This window comes from Lutjanus erythropterus, chromosome 14 (genome assembly GCF_056507025.1).
Source record: "Lutjanus erythropterus isolate fLutEry1 chromosome 14, fLutEry1.hap2, whole genome shotgun sequence".
NCBI classification, from domain to species: domain Eukaryota; kingdom Metazoa; phylum Chordata; class Actinopteri; order Lutjaniformes; family Lutjanidae; genus Lutjanus; species Lutjanus erythropterus.
This window is the reverse complement of record NC_139330.1, coordinates 220,467-241,249: the sequence shown is the minus strand read 5'-3', so window position 1 is coordinate 241,249 and position 20,783 is coordinate 220,467. Positions and strand designations below refer to the sequence as shown.

General features: G+C 43.1%; 1 protein-coding gene across 1 annotated transcript; it reads right to left on the bottom strand.

Annotated features, from left to right (window-relative positions):
* Positions 1 to 792: 792 nt before the first annotated feature.
* On the bottom strand, positions 793 to 20,718 carry LOC146314949 (uncharacterized). The gene is made up of 22 exons (XM_084735289.1): positions 20,423 to 20,718; positions 19,431 to 20,243; positions 18,931 to 18,981; positions 18,239 to 18,426; positions 17,946 to 17,988; positions 17,392 to 17,517; positions 16,506 to 16,613; positions 16,196 to 16,414; positions 15,942 to 16,088; positions 15,556 to 15,804; positions 14,919 to 15,137; positions 14,692 to 14,838; positions 14,374 to 14,607; positions 13,512 to 13,688; positions 13,140 to 13,406; positions 12,818 to 12,922; positions 12,098 to 12,235; positions 11,408 to 11,515; positions 10,989 to 11,026; positions 8,362 to 10,903; positions 7,859 to 7,967; positions 793 to 1,791 (listed from the first exon to the last, which is right to left on the bottom strand). The coding sequence occupies exons 2-22, from the start codon at positions 20,214 to 20,216 to the stop codon at positions 1,187 to 1,189; spliced, it is 6,606 nt and encodes a 2,201-aa protein (XP_084591415.1). The 5' UTR covers positions 20,217 to 20,243; positions 20,423 to 20,718; the 3' UTR covers positions 793 to 1,186.
* Between the last annotated feature and the right edge of the window lie 65 nt (positions 20,719 to 20,783).

The following is a 20,783-nucleotide window of genomic DNA, read 5'->3' as shown; positions in this document are numbered from 1 at the left end:
CTGGCTCAATTTTCATGAAACTTGGTCCAGATCACGGGACGTATGCACAAGTTATTTCTGGTTTTGTTAACATGGGGGAATTTGTTTATTGGCTTTGGTGGTGGTCTACGATCTCTGAATACCTTCCAGTTTGGTTATTCATTTAGTCTGGAACAGAACTGAAGGTGTTTATCTTTAAAGACAGAGCACAAAGGATAATTCATTGTTAATCCTCTGATGGTATTATGGCTCAATGTTTGCAGCACGTCATGTAGTATTTGTTTAACATATACAAAGATTATTTGGTGATCACTGGTTACCTGGTGATGGAGGAGAATAAAATGATAGTCACTATGGTAACTTGTGCATCTGGTACTCCAGTGAAGATTCTGGAATTGTTGGCCATCGTCCCTGTCTGACTGTTGGAAGACAAAACGTGAATTTGCTAATTTTTGTTAATGAATGTTAATGTAAACCTTTCAGATGCAACTTTGTGAACATCTCTTGTATTGAAAGGTTTTAGGATAAACTGAAAAAATGACGATGTGTTGCTACAATTTGTTTGAAAAAAGCTGAAAACTTCTGTATTTTGAGATCAGGTTAAATGTCCTGTGGGTTTTATAAAATGACATGACTGGCCTCATAAAATAAGAGAAAATAAGTAATAGTTTTCACAGTATGGAATTTGATACTGCAACACTTTCACAGCCATATCGCCCAGCACTAAATAAAGACAGTAAAAACTCGACTGAGTCATTTATTTTTTGGTTTTCAACCAAGTTCAAATAAAAAGAAATATAAATGACAAAAGTGTTGCTTAGTTATTTTTTAATTTAAGAATATCTCCACAAACATTAACACAACATTTAAAAAAGCATATTTTACCAGTACATTAAAACAAAATGACATCCATTACTTCGGGTTCTGACATTTTGCTCATTAAAATCATGAAAAGACGGAGATAAAACAGCAGATCAGTTGATATCGAATTTATTGTTTCAAGACAAGACAGATGTTTTCAGAGTAAAACAGCTGTTCCTACATGGTAAGCTGAAACTATGAACAAGACTGAATACTTTATTGAATGAGTTTTATGATCTTGAATAAAGTCGTTTCTATTTGAATCAATGTGTCTAATTATCATAAGAAATAAAAGAGACAACATAAAAACAACAGAACAAAAATGATACACTTCTTAACTTTTCTCTCAGGCTTTGCTCATTTCCATCTCCCACTTCTCCAGAAAGTCCTGCAGGTTCAGATTGAAAACATCGATGCCTTTGGGGGACAGATGGACGCCATCAGCCCGATACAGACCTGTGTTTGCACCACACCGGATGTTGTCATGGGTCAGCGAAACGCCGCCCAAATCTGAGACGATGCTCTGGATCCTGCGATTCACCGTAGTTCGGACTAAATCAACTTCATGGCTGTCGGCTGAGTGGCGCCACACCCTCCGAGGGAGGATGTTGGACCACACGAGGACGCACTGTGGGAAGATGCTCCTCATAGAGGTCAGGTCCTTCTTGACAGAGGCCAGCAGGTCAGTGGGGCTGTCGGTGCTCAGATCGTTACCACCCAGGTGCATGATGAGGACGTCTGGGTTGGGCCAGGTCACCTTCAGCTGGTGGAGCTGGGGCAGGAGCTGGGGCCACGTCATGCCCTGGGTGCCCTTCCACCAAATGGTCACCTTGCTGGAATCCATGCCCAGCTGCATACCTACCTCTGGGGACTTGGCCCGTGACTCTGCCCAGTATACCAGCGAATGACCACAAATCCAAACATTCTTGGGCTCACTGCTCATCGGCTTGCCTACAAATTTTAAGAGAATACATCTGTAAGTCACAAAGCTCAAGGAATGTTTTTTCACTAGTTGATCCCAAACTATCTCTTGCAGCTCTAAATCTTTGGGCTGTACATTAGTCCTCAGGCTGGTTTCACAAAGATCTACTAGACTGGTCTATAGACTTAGGCAAGTATGGGTTTTAGACCAATCTTATGCCGTCATCAATGTGAACACAGGTAAACAAAAAGTAAAAACAGTCTTCTAGCACATCCAGAGATTCTGGAAGAGGATGAACAGACACCCACTGAACTCAAATATCTATGAGGTCTGAGTGTTAAACTAAAGACACGTGACCTTTGTGAAACAAGCCACAGGTTTTTACAGGCTAAAAACACCAATATTTACCCGTATTTCTGTAAAAAAAATAAAATAAAATAAAACTAATCCAAATACTGAGTCAATTACATTGCGCAAAATCACTCTCTCAACCTGATGCATGGAGAGTCCATTTTCAACGAGGTCTCTAAACCTCTTTGTAGCTGTGCTGAAGCTTTTTTGCTTAAGTTTTGCTGACTTTGCCCTGAAATAATGATCATCGTACTCTTCTTTGATCCTGGAGAACATTCGCATTTATGAAAGCTTTCTATCTCACCATATCAACCATAATTTAATTGACTCAAGAAATGATTACTGCATCAAGGAAGTTAACAGAAAAACATACTAATGCAAAAACAAATGACAACCCACTGAAGACAGAGAATGTTTGTTGTAACTGCATCTTTGGGAGTATCTAAGAGTTTTAGTGTTGGCTGTGTCATTTATGACAATTACATGCTGTTTTTTAAACAATGAGAAAATTGTCAGCCTTATCAATCAGTGCAATTAAGAGATCAAAATGATCACCTACCTTCACCGTCAAGACAAATATTGCCATTCTGCAATGTACAATTTTTCTTTTTCATTTCAAACTCTTCTGCGTCACTTCAAAATAAAACTGCATTTATGATAAAATACTTCACAATAAAGATTTTAATAGCTTTAGATGACTTTCAGCTGTGTATATATATATATATATCCCTAGCTACATTCTACAACTATACCGTTTGTTTGAAACATAACATGCTACAAAAATGCCAAAAAAGAACTAAATAAACATGTGACTCTGATATTTCATTTCTTTAAAACCTAATTTAAAAAAATAAATTTCAAATTACAATACTGACTATGAAGAATTCAATGTTTCTTACAGTGTGAAGTTCACTGAGGGTCCAGTATTTCACTTGGAGAAAGGAAATGGAACTGAATCTCAAACATTTTGTTAAAGTGAAGTTTTGTTGCATGTGCAAGTACAACCAGCCAAACAAAGCACTGAATAACTACACAAACATTTGAAAAATTGCTTTGCATTCTTTCTTGAGTCATCTAGGTCATTTACTGTTTTCCATTTCTGTTCCCCGACTCCACACTGGACCTCATCATCTCCACTTTATTCTAAACTTGTAGTCAGTCCTGTGCTGGTCTGAACAGATGTTAACTGAGCAGCACGTTAAAAGGCAAAGATGAGACTGTGTGAGATCACTGTGGATTTAAATAAGCATAAATGAGAGTCAGTCTGCTGTCGTTGAGTGATGGGACTGCAAAAGTTAATTGTTCAAACACCATCTGAGATGTTACTGTCAGTGTTTGGGCTGATTCTAAGAAAAAAGTCATCGTCAGAGGGAGTACATATAGGCTTTGTGTGGATGTTCATGTACATATCAGCTGTGACACAACAGATTTGGATGCAGCCGCTGCAGGAAGCTGATATACTGCGCACGTGTGGAATATGTTCTCCAAGCAGACTCCAGAAAGTATTACAAACAGAACTAATAGACTCTTTTACAGCCGACATCATCAAAAAGCTGCGTGCCCATTTTGGCAACAGAAGTAGCGACCTCCCCCAGTCACTGAAGTGAAACGTTTCATCAGCACTGAAATCACCAAAATGTCTGCTTGTTGTGTAAACGATACAACAGAATCAATATTCCACTGGTGGACTTAAGTTGTTCAGAACCCCGACAGGATCACCACCGTTTCAGAGCGATCAGCAACGTCTACGGCTACAAGCTATTAAACATGTCGACTGGACTGAGGATGTGATCAAACCTGCTCCTGTTTGTAGTGTCCACTGACAAACTGTTGTGGTCCATCATACTTCTGTTGCCAAACTGTTCATTGTGAACAACCTGTAAAAGGGTCTATTAGCATCCGTGGTGTCCACAGCTGTCCATGCAGATGTGTGTTTGGTGGTACAAAACAACTGCACGTCTGGGTAACAGTTCTTGAGTCTGGTGAAACGTGCAAAAACTTTGCATCATGTACTGTATTACATCTTAAGGTGTGAAATGAAAACAGTGGAACTTACAAAGAAACGCACGTCAGTGTTGTAGTAAATGAATCTTTGAATAACATTTAAGTCTAACAGGAGTTCTGATATCACTGACTCAACCTTACCATCAATAAAGAACGGTCAGTGATAAAAATGGCTGACTGAAGACCTCAAAACAATGTTATGTTAGCTATGTTAGCTCCCTGAGCTAACATAATTTTCATAGATGAAAAGGACAGGCTAGTTTACAATGGTCTCATTCACAGGAACTAAAGTGGACAGACTTAAAAGTACCGATGCGGTAAACTCATTTAGTGTGCTTCAGTTATTAAAAACAGGGTACAATTAGCCCTTGAAATCTGTGACATACTACTAAACAATAGAGATTAATAATAATCACCATATTTAAGTGGTGCCATATTAATTTGCTTACCACTACTTGACATTTTGTTAATAATGACGACATTCAAAAGAAGCATTACAGTCAGAATTGAGAAAGAAATATGAAGAAATATGATGTTTAATCTTCTAAATAACCAAAAAAGTATCATAACTAAGTTCTGAATTTGTGGCATCACACCTCTCTGGCAGACACACCATGATATTACCTGCCATGGCATTTATTGTGTTTAGCAGTGTTATAACAGTGTATCATCTAGATGACTAACTCGTCTACATAAATAATTTATCATTTAATATTACTGACTTCATTGTGAATGAATTAAGAAGGGTTTACTTTGCATGGTCACAATTACAAGTAGCCTTGTAGTTTTCCGTTAAAAATCTCTGGATATCTGTAAAACATGGCTACATTCCACTCAGTTTGACACAAACAGAACTGAGCAAACTTGACTTACCCTGAACAGGACCTGGCTCAGACTTACCACAGTCAAAAATGCATTATCTTTTATTTGGATGTGTAACACATAATTCTTGCCTGGGTCCACACCTTTGAATCCACCCAATCCACCAAGTTGACTGATTCCTCTGGAACTGCGGCAAGAAACAGCAGTATCTCGGTTGGATAACAATCGACCCAACAATCGACGCAGGGAGCCTAACAATCAGCCAATCTGCATGGCAGGTGAGACTACGGCCGTCGTGAAAGCTATTTTCAAACTAAAGTTAGATTCGGGCTGCCACGTTGATCTCTAGTGGTTAGGAGAAACTCAATCACCATCCCCGATTGAAATAAGTTTGAGTGGAAGCAGTGTCAGATTAAAGATGGAAATGGAGTTTAACATGTTATTAATTCTGTCTGATATCAGGAAAACATTCTGTACATAGTGATGAAATCAGAAAGCAAGGCAAGCTGTTCTTACAGCTTCAGTTATGCCAGGACAAGTAGGGCTAAGTACGACACTCGAAAGGCTTTCAGGAACATGGCTTGCATTTTTGCATAAGAGGTAACCTTTTTTTCTCTTACAAAAAATGTATGTTTCACTGGAACACAAGTAATTTTCACTGTTGTACGAAATTCTTAGAAAGCTTAAATGTCCATAAATGCAAACATAACTTATGAAAGTCAAAGTCCTACTGCAAAACCATTCTTATAACTCACATGAACCAGTTGCTGGACAAAAACTTGTGTATTCTTTATGTTTACTTCAGTCTTGGAATGTCCTTACATTCACTCTGTACAATACAACCCTAGATGTTGACATCTAGGCGATTCTTACTAGACGGTGTCCTGCACTATTTAAGCCATGCCTGTAAAAGCCATTTAAATTGAAAGGCCTACTGTGTCCTGGACCAGATGTGTTCTTCATGCAGTCAGTCTCAACTCCTAGTAACTCTAAGTACTACAAACAGTAGTACACACGGAGCCATTACTGGAGTTTGTCCATTATCTTTGTCTTCTATACATTATTCCTGGACAGCTGAACATGAGTTCTGAGTTCAAAACAGCATCAGATTACAGGCTTGATGTCAATGAACACCAGATCAAATCCAGGCTTAGCATAGAGTTTTAAATTAGCTGTACTGCGTTTACACTCAGTGGTCACTGTTGAAGTACAACTTTTTACTGTCAGGTACTGTGCTGAGATTACTTTGATAGAAACAAATGACTGACAGCGTCCTTTAACACTGGTTCAAGTCATGCTGAAAGCTGTAGAGTTTAAGTTGAATGGGTTTGTCAGTTCTAATGGCATGCAGACCGAATGATGGTTGAATGAAGATGAAGTGAAAGATGGTCAATACAATGTTTTTTTTAATTCAACATAGATGTATTCAGTCTGAAGTCAGTGACTTCAGGGCAACCCAACCTAACTTTATAAGGCGTATCACAAAAGAGGTCAAGCTGAAGCGTTCTCAATTACTGAAGTTCACTTGTAAAAAATCGAAACTGATTCATGTATTTAAGTGGTTCTGTAACTCCTTTTTCAAGGTTCAATGATTATGACTCTGATACTGACACCTTTTTACTGAATGTATTTTGGTACTTCCATCCAAAAATAGTCTAGACCTTTTAGTTTGGATGATCCTGAAGTGGCATCAGCAAACCAACAGCAGATTTCTTTAAAACACTGGTAAGAGTCACAATTCAGTGAAGGAAAATGTCTATAGAAGTGAAAAGGTGTACCTGCTCAGTGTCCACTGAGTGTAACAGCATCTAAGCTTGAAAAGTGTCACTGTACTTGTCTAGCTAGCTACTAGGACTGAGGAAACCATTTTTTTGTTCTTACAAAGTGTATCTGTAGTATCAAGTACTGAAAACTATCAGGTAAACAAGCTGGTATTAAATGGTTTACTCATATTTTACGAAATATAGTGTTGGCATCTGTACCGAAACTTGTATCTACACTGATATTTAGAAATTTCAAACAATACCTACATTAAATACGTCTTTCTTTAACCTCTCTGGACTGAAATGGGTTCCTTTAAAGCCACATACCAATAGAGTCACCATGTGAAGAGGGAAAAGATGTTACTTTGTGGAGTTGAGATTGTAGTTGGCTTCTTGTCTTGATTGCTGGGACGAACTCAGCTAACGTGTGCGGCAGAAGAGCAACTGACCTCTGAAGTGCTGCAATAAACTTACTATATCAAAAGTGCCACTGTAGCTCACTGCAACTCCTTAGTGATGCAACCACTGCATGGTCTTACCGGGGAGGTGCAAGAAAACATATAATAACAAGCCATTTTCAGGAGAAATCTTGCTGAGACCGCGAATCTCTATCACAAAGCAGTACATAACATCCGTGTGTAGCATTGTAGTGGAGCTACTAGAACTAAGTAAAATTCTAAATCACTTCCTATATTATAAGAATCTACGGTGAGGCTGCAAGACTGACAAGCATAACTCTAGCTTAACACTGATCTCTACATGAGGGCCTAAAAGGGGCTAAATAGGCCTTGCTGGTCATGTATTCTTCACTTAGAGCCTGACAAAACTTAGCAATACTTCCATTGTGTTTTCTTCTTAATGCTTCTACCACACCTTCGTATGAAGCTAATCGTGTACCTATGGGCATCTCGCCACAGCCTGGCTAACTGTCTGGGAGAAAAGAAATTGTTTTACCTGCTCAAAGTACCCATCTAGTCACAGAAAAAAGAAAGCAAGATCTTCTTTAATCCTAAAAGTGATATAAATAACATGCAGCTGTGAAATGTTTAGTTTAGAAAATGTATTCATGTCTTTGAGGAACCTTATTTTCCTGTAATTCAAAAGTTGCTAGTTAAGTTTAACATGTATGTAACGTATGTAACTCAAGTTGTGTTACCTGGGGGGATTACTGTGCCATCCTTACTCTTCTCTGCTTTCTTGCGGGCTAACATCTCCTTGTACTGCTGCTCTCTCTGTTCCAAAAGTCTCTGGTTGTACAAATCCAGCTGCAATATAAACAACAAACAACACAATAACTCGTCAAGGCTTTATCCTTCTCAGCTGCAACATGGTGGTGCTTCATCATTTCTTATGTTTATACTTTAAGTACGCTACTCTGTCTAGATAACCTGAGGAAACACGTAGGTATGAATATTAAACTATTTGGATAACTAAGATCAGATACAAAAACAACCAAATGCACCAAAGACAAAGAATTTATCATAATCTCACAGGAGGTGTACTTCAGTAGCCATCAGGACCCCCTTGCAATTTACATTAAATACCACTCCCCTCTAATCGGTACAATAATACAGTCTTTATTCTTCCCAACAAGTTCTCTTGCTTTTATTTCAGTACATGTAACAGTATGTGCAGCAGTAGTACCACTGCTGGTCATACCTTCTCCTTCTGCTTCGTCTTTATGTCGTCGTCTGTCCCTGCTGAGATCTGAGGACTGGAGACTGACGGAGACTCTGTGGGTAAACTGAACTGGACTGTTTTTACGGTTTTGGCTGGTGGCTGCACTGCCAGAGATTTAACCGTCTCAATGACCTGCAGGCACCTGGCCACTGTCGTCGAGATAGATGATTTGTCATCGCTTGTAGGACTTGATGTTGCCAGTGTTGATGCCGTTGCTGCCGCAGTGGTTAAAGGCTGCAAAGGATTGCCAGAGTTGATGGGTGGAGCCGCAGAAGGCTGGCCAATAAAAGGAAGGACTGCGGCAGCTGCAGTAAAAGGAGACTGTCCGGGAAAGCGCTGGGGTGGAGGTCCTGGAGGAGGCCCTGGAGGATTTTGTCCGGGAGGGCGCCGAGGTGGAGGTCCAGGAGGAGGTCCTGGAGGAAGCTGTCCAGGACGACGTGGTGGAGGACCAGGAGGAGGTCCGGGTGGAGATCCTGCAGTAAGTCCAGATCTCTGGGGAGGTTGACCAGCTGCAGGGGAAGCTGCAGTGTCGGTGCTAAAGGTTGTGGAGCTCTGGGCTGGGGGAACATGGGTAGTGACTCCAAGGGGCCAGTTGACTGGTAGGGGTGGATGTTGGTAGTGAGCAGGCGGAGGCCCAGGAGGAGGTTTCGCAGGAGGAGGGCTAGAGGGTGTGCTCCCCAATGTCTTGGTAAGACTCTGCAGCTGTTGTGCCTTTTTTAGTGCTTCCAACTCTTGCTGGTCCAGGAATTCTTCATACTCCGAGACAGCTTTATGTCTGCTGAGCGGCTCCAAACTGGAGGACCTGGCAGGGGAGGAGGAATGGATGTGATCTAACTCAATGGAACTGGTTCTGCTCGTTCGCAGTTCTTCCCTTGGGCATGACAACGTCTCTCTTTCCGTGGATGAGGACTTCGTTTGGTTATAGATTTTCTCTTGGGCTCGGCTTGCCAGTTTGGACATATCTCCTGTACTCAGCTTCAGGCCAATCGTACGGAGTAGACTCTGGATCTTGTCATAGGGTTCTGTCGTGATCTTTGGTTCCTCATTTGTTCTCTCAACCGAGGACCGCTCTGAGCTTAGTTGGTTCTTTTCCCCTTCTGGCACTAGACTGCTGCTGGGTTGCTCTGGAGCCAATCCCACAATCCGAGAGAAACCCCTGCCGTCTTGAAGTGCCCGCTCATGAGGCAGAAGGTCGTCATTCACATAAACCGGCTCTGATTTCTTTTCAGCATCCACCTTTTTATTAAGCATGTCAAGGAAGCGATCGAGGGGTGGTTTCTCAAGTGGAGGTGACTGGCGTGGTGTTATGTTCTGAAGTTTGGGAGAGGGGCTCCTAGGAGGCGGTCCTGTGGGAGAGGGAGGTCTGAAAGGGGGTTGGGAGGATGACGTGGAGACAGAATGTGTCAAGGGAGGTTGGGTGGAAGCAGCAGGAACTTGGCCAGAATGAGAAGAAGAAGAGGAACCGTGGGGTTCCGGAGACTGACTACTTTTGACAGGGCGATACGGATCATCGTACGGTCGGTCCGCATAAGCTGGGTCATAGTAGCGGTCGTCATAGGGTTCATCATAGACATCGTAGCGATCAGTGTAACGCTGACTGGCAGACGTAGGGCCACCATAGGCAGCTTCACCATAGAGACGACTTTCATAAGGGTGGTCACCGTAGGGACGGTCACCGTAAGGGCGATCACTGTAAGGGCGGCCAGCATATGAATCACCATAGCGATCACCGTACAGCCGATCTTGGTAAGGACTGTACGGCCTGTCATAGTAAGGATCGTCATAAGGACGAGGGTGGTACTCCGGTCCCTCCGGTCGTTTCTTCAAGATGGACCGGACTGGTTTGTACTCTGTCAGTGGAACAGCGATCCTGCCATGGTCGTAATCTATGCAGGTCCTCTGTCCAGGGTCTACCAGCGACTTTTTGTAGGCAATCATCTCATTCAGCTCCTCCAGCTCCCTCTTCTTCCTTGCCAGCTCGTCGTCCATGACTCCGACACGTCTGTGAGGAGGGCTCAACTCCCTCCTCCTCTTGTAACTTTCTTCATGCTCCCTGCTGATTTTGCTCCTCCTCTTAGTGGACCTGTCCTTGCTCCTCTCCCTGCTCCTGCTGCGGCTTCTGCTGGAGCTCTTGCTTCGGCTGCGACTCCGGCTACGATTTCGGCTGCGATTTCGGCTAGGACTCCCACTGCGACTCCGACTCTTAGCGCATTTCTTTGACCGATCTCGGCTTCTGCTTCTGCTTCGCCTGTGCCTGCTGCTTTTATGGTCACGGTCGACGCTGGGGCTGCATCTCCTTTTGATGACACGTCCAAACTTGTCTTTGGGCGGACTCCTGCTCCTACTTTTACTCTTACTCCGGACCCTACTCCTGCTTTTACTCCTGCTCCTACTTCTGCTCCTGCTGTGGCTATACATACGCCGAGTGGCACTGTAATCCCTTCTGCCAATACCAGACTTGCTGTCCTGCGCTCTAAGATTTTTCACCACCGCCTTCAGCTTATCTGCTTCTGGTTTTTTCCTGAAATGTCAGAGTACAACATGTCACAGACAGATTTTGCTTATTTGAATAATTTTACTACATAACAACTAAATTTATAACTCACTCAGCGTCTTCTGAAGTTTTTGTCAGCTTGATGGTCATCTGCCAAATGAGACAAACACATATTACAGTTAGAAAAAGAATTATCACTGCCAACATCTTGAGACAAAAATGCTTCATTTGTTAAAAGCCCATAGAACTGGTAAAAGAAATTGGTAAATTGATGCAGGTCATACAGTGAAGTCATTGGACAGACATTAGACCCTAAAATCATTCTGCAAAATAAACATTACGTGTTACTGAAATGAAATGGAAGTTGTGTTATTTTTTAAATGGCAAAACATGCAAAAGACACAGATTATGGCTTTTATATTTTTAGAGTTGAAAAGTACACAAAATCAACTTTTAAACATCATCTTTGCCAAGCGTGAATAATTTCTCCTCACATCGTAACTGTATAAATATAAATCCAGTCCTCCTCACCTTTCCTTTGTTTGCCCCGACGCCGCCCAGTTTCCGAACAGGGAGGAAAACGCTCTCAGTGTAACGTTTTATCCTGATGGCCTGGTTCCCTCCATCCGCAGTTTCATGCTTGGAGAAAAATAGACATATGTATCTGTTTAGAATCTGTTTTTACTCTGAAATGTTCAAAATAAAATACATTACACCAACTGGGACTCCATCAACAGTAATTTGGTGTTGAGAGTATAATGTCCTACATCCTCGGGAACACTTGAGACTACCAGACAAACTCTACTGACTCATCTGAATGGAGGACTCGCCCGCTGCTGTTTAAAACGGGCCTGTTCACTTTTCAGAATGGAAAATGAGAATGGTGACAAAGTGAGCATAGTCGTTGACCTACCAGACTTTAGTGCAGCAGAGTTTTATTCCTTCTAGAGAAGAAATTCATTTCTTTAAAATTTCACCTGGTAATATATGACAAATCTGATGCTGAATTGTGAATGTTGTGATGATGAAATCCTCCGATTAGTGGTTGACGGTGGCTCTGACTCACCTGCAGCCACAAGCTCTGGGTAGTTCTTGTTAAGAATAATGCAGCATCTTGTCCGGAGGTATTCTGGCCTGCTGCAATATGTCTTTTTAATCTTAAACTTCCTGTCAAAGTGACTCAGACATCAGGACAGGACAAGGATGATGAGGACGACTCACCGGGACGACACTGAACTCGACCTTCTCGTTCAGCTCCAGTCTCTTCTTCTCTATCACCTCTGACATGTGGAAGTAGAGCTGAGGGTTCTGGGTGCACTTGATGAGCCCCGAGTCATCCGAGAACTCGATCACGATTCCCTGGTTAGAAAAAAACATCAGACACACGAACAGTGAAACACATCACAGGGTTTGGCCAGTTTTTAATTTTAAATTCTGTCTGCTCCAACTACAAAACTGGTAGGGCTGCAACTAATGGTTACTGTCATTGTCGATCAATTGTTGATCATTTTCACCTTTAATCGATTAGTATTTAGGTCTGGAAAAAGTTGATCACAATCATGTGAAAACAGGTGGAGCGCACAGACATCCATTTTCAACTGGAGATCAATCCTGCATTTATTAATGCACTAATCAATTAGTTGTTTGATTCATAAAAGGTCAGAAAATGTTGATCAAAGTCCAAGATGACGTCCTCAAATGTCCACAGAAAATCAAAGATATTCAGTTTACTGTCAGCGAGGAGGAAAGAAACCAGAAAATATTCACATTTTAGAAGCTGAAATCAGAGAATTTGGACTTATTTAATTTAAAAAAAATATTCAAACCAATTCATCAATTATCAAAATAGTTGGCAATTAATTATTCATGATCAATTAATCATTGCAGCTCTAAGCTAAATAAACTGATAACGCGAGGAGATTGATATTTTAAAAGTCTTACGTGTCTACGTTGTTCGATGGACTCTTCAAAAGAGTCGGGGAGAATTTCCACGTAGGTCGCTCGCTCGTCTTTGGTCTCGCGATGAGTGGCGATGTTGAAACGCACCTTCACAGATCAAACAGAGTTTAAGAGGACAAATCCAACATCTAACACCTTTAACAGCACTCATGTTAGTATTCTTTTAAAGATAGCTGATACACGTCTGATCAATAATACTGATTGAATCCTGCACTGACAGCTTCTGATGAAGTATTTCCTGCCTGGTCTGATTTGTGAGCTGCTGTAATGCCTCATTTCCTGTGACATCACACCCTGCTCTCACCTTGTCTCCGTCCAGCATGGTGGCGGTGGTCAGCAGGTCGTCGAGACCGAAGGGAAGCTGTTTCTGTTGACCGTCGATCGTCATCACCAGTCGACCAATCTCTGGCTGTGGTTTGGCTCCGCCCCCTGCTTCAGCATCAGACGACTGATTCTTCTTCACCTCCTCTTCCTCCTCCTTCTTCATCCTGATCGTTCCCTCCTCCGCTCCCTCTCCTTCAACTTTTTCTGCAGTTTCATCTTCATCTGTTTTCTCCATTTTAATTTTTACCTGATTTTACAACAATAACATTTTTATTTTTATTTCTTCAGATCTGGAAAAAAAACTCCAGAACTTTCCAGGACTTTCAAGACTTGCAGAATTTTCTGAAACTACCTGTGTGGGGAGAGTTTGTCCATTCTCAGCTCCTCCTCCTCCTCGCTCCTCCTCCAGCTCCTTCTTGATCTTCTTTATGTTTCTGGAAATGGCTTTGAGGACGGTGCCTTCAAATCGCTCCTTGCTGAGGTCGTCCATCGAGTCGGGGTCTCTCATTTTGAAGCCAAGCGGCGTCCACTGCAGGATGAGAGGACAGTAGAAGACAGCGAGTGGTCAGAGACCTGAAGGTGGCTTCAGGTAGAAAAGTGACACAAACTGACACAGTTGGTTTAGTCTAAGTCACGATGTTGTTGTGACAAAAAAAAAAACTTTACTGAGTGAGGAGCTGTTCTACGAGCACATTTAGGAGGGATTTTAGTTAAACTGGACAGTTCTGTGGCTCTTTCAGTGTCAATAATCTCAGTTTAATTCTTATGTCTCTATATGAACTACAAAAGTTAACAAGAGAGAAGATCATTTGTTACTATATATTTATTTTTAACGTCTGCCAGCAGCTCAGGTTCTGCTTCAATCGATAAAACGGCCTGTGTGTTTACACTGTCATCTTCCTCAGTACATTTTATTTATCTGTTACTTATTAATTGTTATTTGTTTATATTGGAACAAATTTTTCCACGCGGTCGAACTTGTATTGACTGAACAACTGTTACGACGACAAACATCATGAATCAGTTAAAAACAAGTGAAGATTTGAAATTAAACATGAAAAATGATGAAAAAAACAGACCTGCTGTAGAACAGAAAAACTTTGATCAAATATTTGTGTATATTTTTGTATCAATCTCATCAACATAAACTAAGAATTAAAATCAATAAAATCTCTGTTTGTGTATCTTCAAACGTTTTTACATCTGATTCTCACCTTGCATTTGGCCGCCTCCAGCACCGCTGCCACCTCCTCCTTCTTCTTCCTCTCCGCCTCTTTCTCTCGCACCTCATCCTCCTTCCTCTTCTTGTCCTCGTCCTCTTGTCTCCTCCGCTCGTCCTCATGCCGCCTCCTCCTCTCCTCCTCTTCCCGTCTCTTCTGCTCTTCCAGGATTTTGTCCTCGTCCCTCTTCGTCCTCATCAGCCTGATCGCCCTCTTTTTGGATTTCACCTGCAGGAACAGAAACGGCAGCGTCAAGATGTCAACCTGACTCACCTGCAGCAGCTGTGACTGGCTCTCTTTTGACGGACTCACCATGGCAACTGTGAACTCCACCTCCTTGTGGATGTCAGAGGAGCCAAACTCTGTGTCGCTGAAGTTCTCACAGATGTCGAAGGGAAGTTCTCCATGTTCCTCAGAGTTGACGATGCCTTCTTCAGCTCCCAGACAGGTGATGATACCCTGAAAACCGAACAGATCCATTGATTATTGATGACACCTGACACAGATCCATCACAGGTGATCAGGTGACCTGGTGTTACCAGCTCTCTCTTCTCTTTGGTGTAGCTGAAGGTGAACGGGATCTTGGGTTTGATGTTGGCCGCTCTCCTCTTCTTGGTCACCATGTCGACCAGCAGGTTGATCAACACGTGGTCATTCTTCAGCAGCGTCACGCCACAGTCCCGGTGGTCAAAGGTCACGTTGGTCTTGACAGGGCCAATGTTGGCGTGTATCTGTCCGGGGTAACCCTGCATGTGGAGCTGAACAGAGACGCAGACGCCATGTTTGACACAACGAAGTGCTTCTTTAGGTACATACAACCAGTCGTCTCTGTTAGAATATGTCCATCAAAGTTTACATCTTTAAATTGATCTATTTATTAAAAAATGATGCAAAACCAATCGCTTATCAAATAGTTGCCGATCAATTTAGTAGGTGAATAATAATTGATTTATCGTTGTAGCTCTACTTCTTTTGGCGTCACATCATCATTACAGCTGCGTCTCATCCTCCAATTCATCAATTACTGCTGACTGAGACAAACTTTGTTGAATTTTCTGATTTGTTTACTAAACTGCTGTTAAAATCAGACCCAAACTGCAGGAGACATTAACCGAACAGATGTTCAGTGGAGTCACTGCAGTGCATTTAAACTCTGACCTGTGCCATCTCGCTCACCGTGGGCTCTATGATTGGCTGGCTGACGATGCCCTCGTATAGCTCTGTGTCCAGCTGCATGTTGGGGCCCAGCTCCGTCTTCACCGTGGCCTTCCCTCTCAGCGCTTTGGACTCGACATCGTTGTCACCTGCGTTTTGGTTGTCAGCCTCCTCCATGGCGGCCGCGGCAGCAGCGGTGGCGGTGCAGAGCGTCAGGAGGAGGGGCTCCTTAACACGTCGAATCCTGATGGCCTTCTTGCCCACTCTCAGCTGAGAACAAACAAAAACAGACTCGTGTTTCAGAACAAACTCCACGGCTCAACTACAGTCATTATTTCAGCAGCAAGTAAAGGAACCAGAAACAAGCCCCGCCCCCCAGTAGTGGTGGCAGTGGGCCAAGTCCTCACCGTGGCAACGGTGAACTCAACCTGCTCGTTAATGTCCTCAGTGGTGAACTCGACGTCACTGAAGTTCTCTTTGATGTCGAAGGGAAGCTCGCCGTGTTCATCCGACTTGATGATGCCTTCGCTCTCTTTCAGACTGATGATGACTCCCTGTGACGAAGATTAAAAGCATCCACTCAGAGACAGAAAGGAGTGCAAAAGGTTCAACTGACGGACGTCACTGATCATGAGCACCGGCTGAGGTCAGCAGCTCTCACCTCCTCCCTCATCTCCTTGGTGTGGCTGAAGGTCGAAGGGATTTGTGGTTTGATGTTGCTGGCTCTCCTCTTCTCGCTGACGATGTCACTCAGCAGGTTGATGAGCACCTGGTCGTTTTTCAGCAGCGTCACCGTGCTGTCCTTCCTTTCAAACGTCAGGTTGGTCCTCAGTGGCCCAATGTTCACGTACACCTGCCCGGGATACTGACGCTCGCCGGGCTGCAGAGTGACAAAACCAGCGGGGTCAACGACTGCAACCAAGAAGGATGAGGACAGGTGGACAGGTGGACAGGTTAAAGTCTGAACTGACCTGAGGCTCCGTGATTGGCTGACTGACCACCGCCTCATAGATCTCTGTGTCCACGTTCTCCGTTCCACCTGGAGCTACTTTCACGTCCGTTGCTATCAGACTGTTTTGCTAAAAAACACAAACAACAGACACATAAAAAAAAATTACATTTACTGCAGATTCATTCAACATTTAAATTCACCAAACTAGAGAAACTTTAATTCCATTATATAATGTGACAAGATGGTTTTAAAGTTTTAAAGCAACTTGATGATCAGATAAATGCGTTAAAGATTAACCAATGATCTGCATCCAAATTTCAAATTAAAAGCATACATAAAATCTTAGAATAACACAAGGATATAAAAACTGAGACAAGACGCGAAGAAGATTTAAGACTATGTTGAAAATATGCATGAAAAATACAAATGTTTAATAGCTGTGATCAGAATCTCAATTCAACAAACAAAATATAATTTTACCTTTGAAACACTGGAGAAGATATGACAAGAACCAGACTTCTGTTTTAGTCACCAACAGAACCTCGAGTCTGATATCATGAACTCATTTTAGTTTTTCACTAAAAGATCGAAGAAACGTCTTTAAAAGTTTAAATTAAAGTTACAGAACTCTGATGATTCACATCTAAAAACACTAGAAAATTTCAGAACAGAGCGCAAATTACACACAAGAGAGAACTTTTACTTACAACAAATCAATATGCCTGAAACAAAAATATGATGCACATGGAACAGACCTGATTTCTTCGTATGAAGTGCCATTTAGGTCAATATTAATACATTCAATACATAAGTATGCCAATAAAATAAAGCCTGAAATAAATATGTTTAATTAATTAAAGTTGACCTGTGAGGTGGTGAACATGTGGGGTGCAGCTGGGTCTCACCTTGTCCCTGCAGGCGGTGAAGTGAACTCTGACCCCAGGCGTCATGGCTTTAGGGTTTCCAAAAAAGGCCGTGAAGCTGAAGGTGAACTTCTCCAGATCTTCCCTCTCAATGTAGCCAAAGGTTGGCTGATGATCAGAGACACAACATCATCTGGTTGGTGACTAAATCTACTGCATCCTAGTCAAAAACAGTACATTTCCACCAGAGGACCTTCAGTAGGAACCTTGTCAGGAAGGATTCTGCAGGTTTCAAGTTAAATTTAAGACTTTTACAGACTTTTAGGAATGTATTCCTAGACTTATTTTGTGTCCATAGTGGACAAAAAGTACAAGAATATGAAGGAAAATTGTTGTCATGTAGCTTCTGTCCAGTTTTTAATTGTTTCAATCCTGCAGTTCGATCCATGCGTCACCTTCATTTGTTCTAGTGTTATTTAACTGTATAGAAATAACTTCAATGATTAGTTGATTTTCTCTTCATCTACAAAAACAACAACATGTGACCTGATGACATCATCAGTCACGCGACAGCGTGTGTCGGCACATGTTCTTACCCCGATGAACGAGATGATCCCCGTCGACCTGCCAGGAGGCGGCCTGAGGAGAGAGACAGACAGAAGGTCAGGTACAACACCACAGAGGAAGACACATGCCACAGGAAGTGACATCACACTTTGGTCACATGTCTGTAAATTTCTCAGTCATCCAGGTGACGGTATTCGTATCAAAGTTTCTGAACTTCAAGAAGCCTCTTGGATGAGAGACGAGACGTCTTCAAGAACTCTATCAAGTCCAGTTGCCGACTACAAACCTTCATATGTTTTTTTCTGATCAGATGATGACTCACTTATCAAACGAGCGTTTTCCCAGCAGGCCAAGAGCTTTGATGGTCTTGGCGAGGTCGGGTTTAGGTTTGGGCGGGATAGTGGCGGGGTCTGCCACAGGTGTTGTAGTGACAGCAGGGTCGTCTGGGGCTTTTTTAGTCTCTGCCCCCGGAGCGGCGTCAGTGGGTGGAGCTGAAATCAACGCTTTAATCTGAAACACCAAACCAAAAAAGATAAAAAGAAATGAGATTTAGAGACTTGGCAACAATTCTGATCATCAAATCATCACTGAGTTTAAAAACCTTAGAATGCTACCCACTAAAAATTATTAAAAGCCCAGATATTAATGCTAAAGACGGATAAAAATCCAGCAGCAACAGTAAAAATGGTTAAAAACCTACATATCAATGCTAAAATTGTCAAGAACCTCATTATTAATGTGAAAAAATGTGTCAGAAACTAGATATCAATGCTGAAAAATATATTTTTATATAGAATTTATAGAGACTTTTATAAAAATAGTGATTTTTGTTAATGAGCAAATTGAATTTTGACAACCTGAAATCTTGGGGCTTCCTGTGATTTTTGCCTCCCCCTCTTAGGGGGCCCAGACCCCAGGTTGGGAACCAATCCTCTAGATGACCAGATTTTTTTGGTGTTTAAAATGTTAGTTCTAAATTCTGGTTCAGGGTCAGAAAACCTGGTTTGGACTCACCCATTCAGGCTGGTCTGGGGGCGGATTTGGCATCGCTTCCTCTACAACAGACTGAGCACAGACAGAAAGAAAAGGTTCAGTTCATGCAGGTGAACTCACCTGAACATCACCACTCTGTCTACATATAACCAATCAATAATCGATTACAACACACGCAGTGGTTTCATATGATTAATAACATGTATAAAGGTCCAGAAGAAACACGCTGCAGGACTCTGACATGTCATCGTCTAAAGTATCAGAGTACGTTAGACAGAGACGCAACGATTAATAATCAATTATTACATTAACTGCCAATTATTTTGATCATTATTAATCTGTTTGAGTTATTTTTTAAAGAAAATAAATTCCAAATTCTCTGAATTCAGCTTCTTAGTTCTTTGTGAAACACTGACCAATATTTTCTGATAATTTATGCCCTAAACAACAAATCGATTAGTGGAGAAAATGTGTGACAGATTGATCAATAATGAAAATACTCTGAACTCTGCTGAGCTCACCTCTCCAGTCCAGCCTGGGGGCGGGTAGGACGGGAACCCCAGTGGGGGGACGCAGGCCGGAGGGGGGACAGGAGGAGGGATGGGCACAGGTCCGAAGGCTGCGGGGTCTGGAGGAGGAATCCCCACAGGAGGAGGGGGGACGGGTCCCGGTGGGACAGGCTCAGGCCCCCACGGCTCGGGGGGGGGACCTTCTGGACCCCAGCCAGGGTGTCTCCAGTGAGGGGGTCTCCAGTCATCAGGATGAGGCCCCCAGCCTGGTGGCGGTGGACCTCTTGGGTCCCAGTCGGGTGGTGGAGGTCCTCTCAGGTCCCAATCAGGTGGTGGGGGCCCTCTGGGGTCCCAGTCTGGGGGTGGTGGCCCTCTTAGATCCCAATCAGGCGGCAGCGGCCCTCTTAGGTCCCAGTCGGGTGGGGGGGGCCCTCTGAGGTCCCAGTCATGTGGTGGAGGCCCCCTCAGGTCCCAGTCAGCTGGCAGAGGCCCTCTCAGGTCCCAGTCAGGTGGTGGGGGCCCTCTGAGATCCCAGTCTGGTGGCAGAGGTCCTCTGGGGCTCCAGCCTTCAGGTGGTGGTGGCCCCCATCCTCCAGGAGGCGGAGGGCCCCACCCTCCAGGAGGTGTTGGCCCCCAGTCATCAGGATGCGGAGGGCCCCATCCTCCAGGCGGAGGAGGACCCCATCCCCCCGGCGGTGGGGGCCCCCAACCCGGTGGGCCCATGTTGAACAGGGATCCATCTTCACCTGGCGGTCCCATGGGGGAACGGTTCCGTGTCGGTCCTTTTCCTCGTCCCATTTCCTGACTGACACAGAGCTAAAGGAGCTGTAACAAAAATATCAACATAAATAAGTTTATGTTTTATACGAACGTCCAGGTAAAGATGCGTTTAAATGCTCTGTGTGTGTGTGTGTGTGTGTGTGTGTGTGTGTGTGCATGAAGGGACTGCAGCTCTCATTGTTAAAGTACATGCATATACACGTATAATGAAGTAATCTCGATACCTTGAGTGCAGGCTAACGTTACCGCAGGCAGCTAGCTGGCTAAGCTAACAGTTAGCCACGGAGTTAAGTGATAATGAGGGAAACAGTCCGAGAAGAAACTCATCGACAGTTTCTTTGTTTCCGCACCAGAGCTTCACAGACAGTCGGTGAACACAGACAAATGTCAGTACGTTCAATGAAAAGTCCACAGTTCAACGGTGAAGTTATAAACATCATTGATCGGTGCTGCGGCTCCTTCCTCTTCTTCGTCTATCCACTTTAATGTCGGCCGCCTCCAACGGTCAGGAGGCTGAACTACAGCATCTTCAAATCTCTTCTTAGTCACAATCAATGCAGTTAAATGTTTGTTTCAGTGTCCTGC

Bases quoted from the DNA above. Each gene is read 5' to 3' on its own strand.
- LOC146314949 (XM_084735289.1), bottom strand. From the start codon at position 20,216: ATGGGACGAGGAAAAGGACCGACACGGAACCGTTCCCCCATGGGACCG. The intron at 14,608-14,691 runs GTGAGTCCGTCA...CTGTTCCTGCAG, and splicing joins TGGAGTTCACAGTTGCCATG to GTGAAATCCAAAAAGAGGGC. The intron at 13,689-14,373 runs GTGAGAATCAGA...CTCATCCTGCAG, and splicing joins TGGAGGCGGCCAAATGCAAG to TGGACGCCGCTTGGCTTCAA.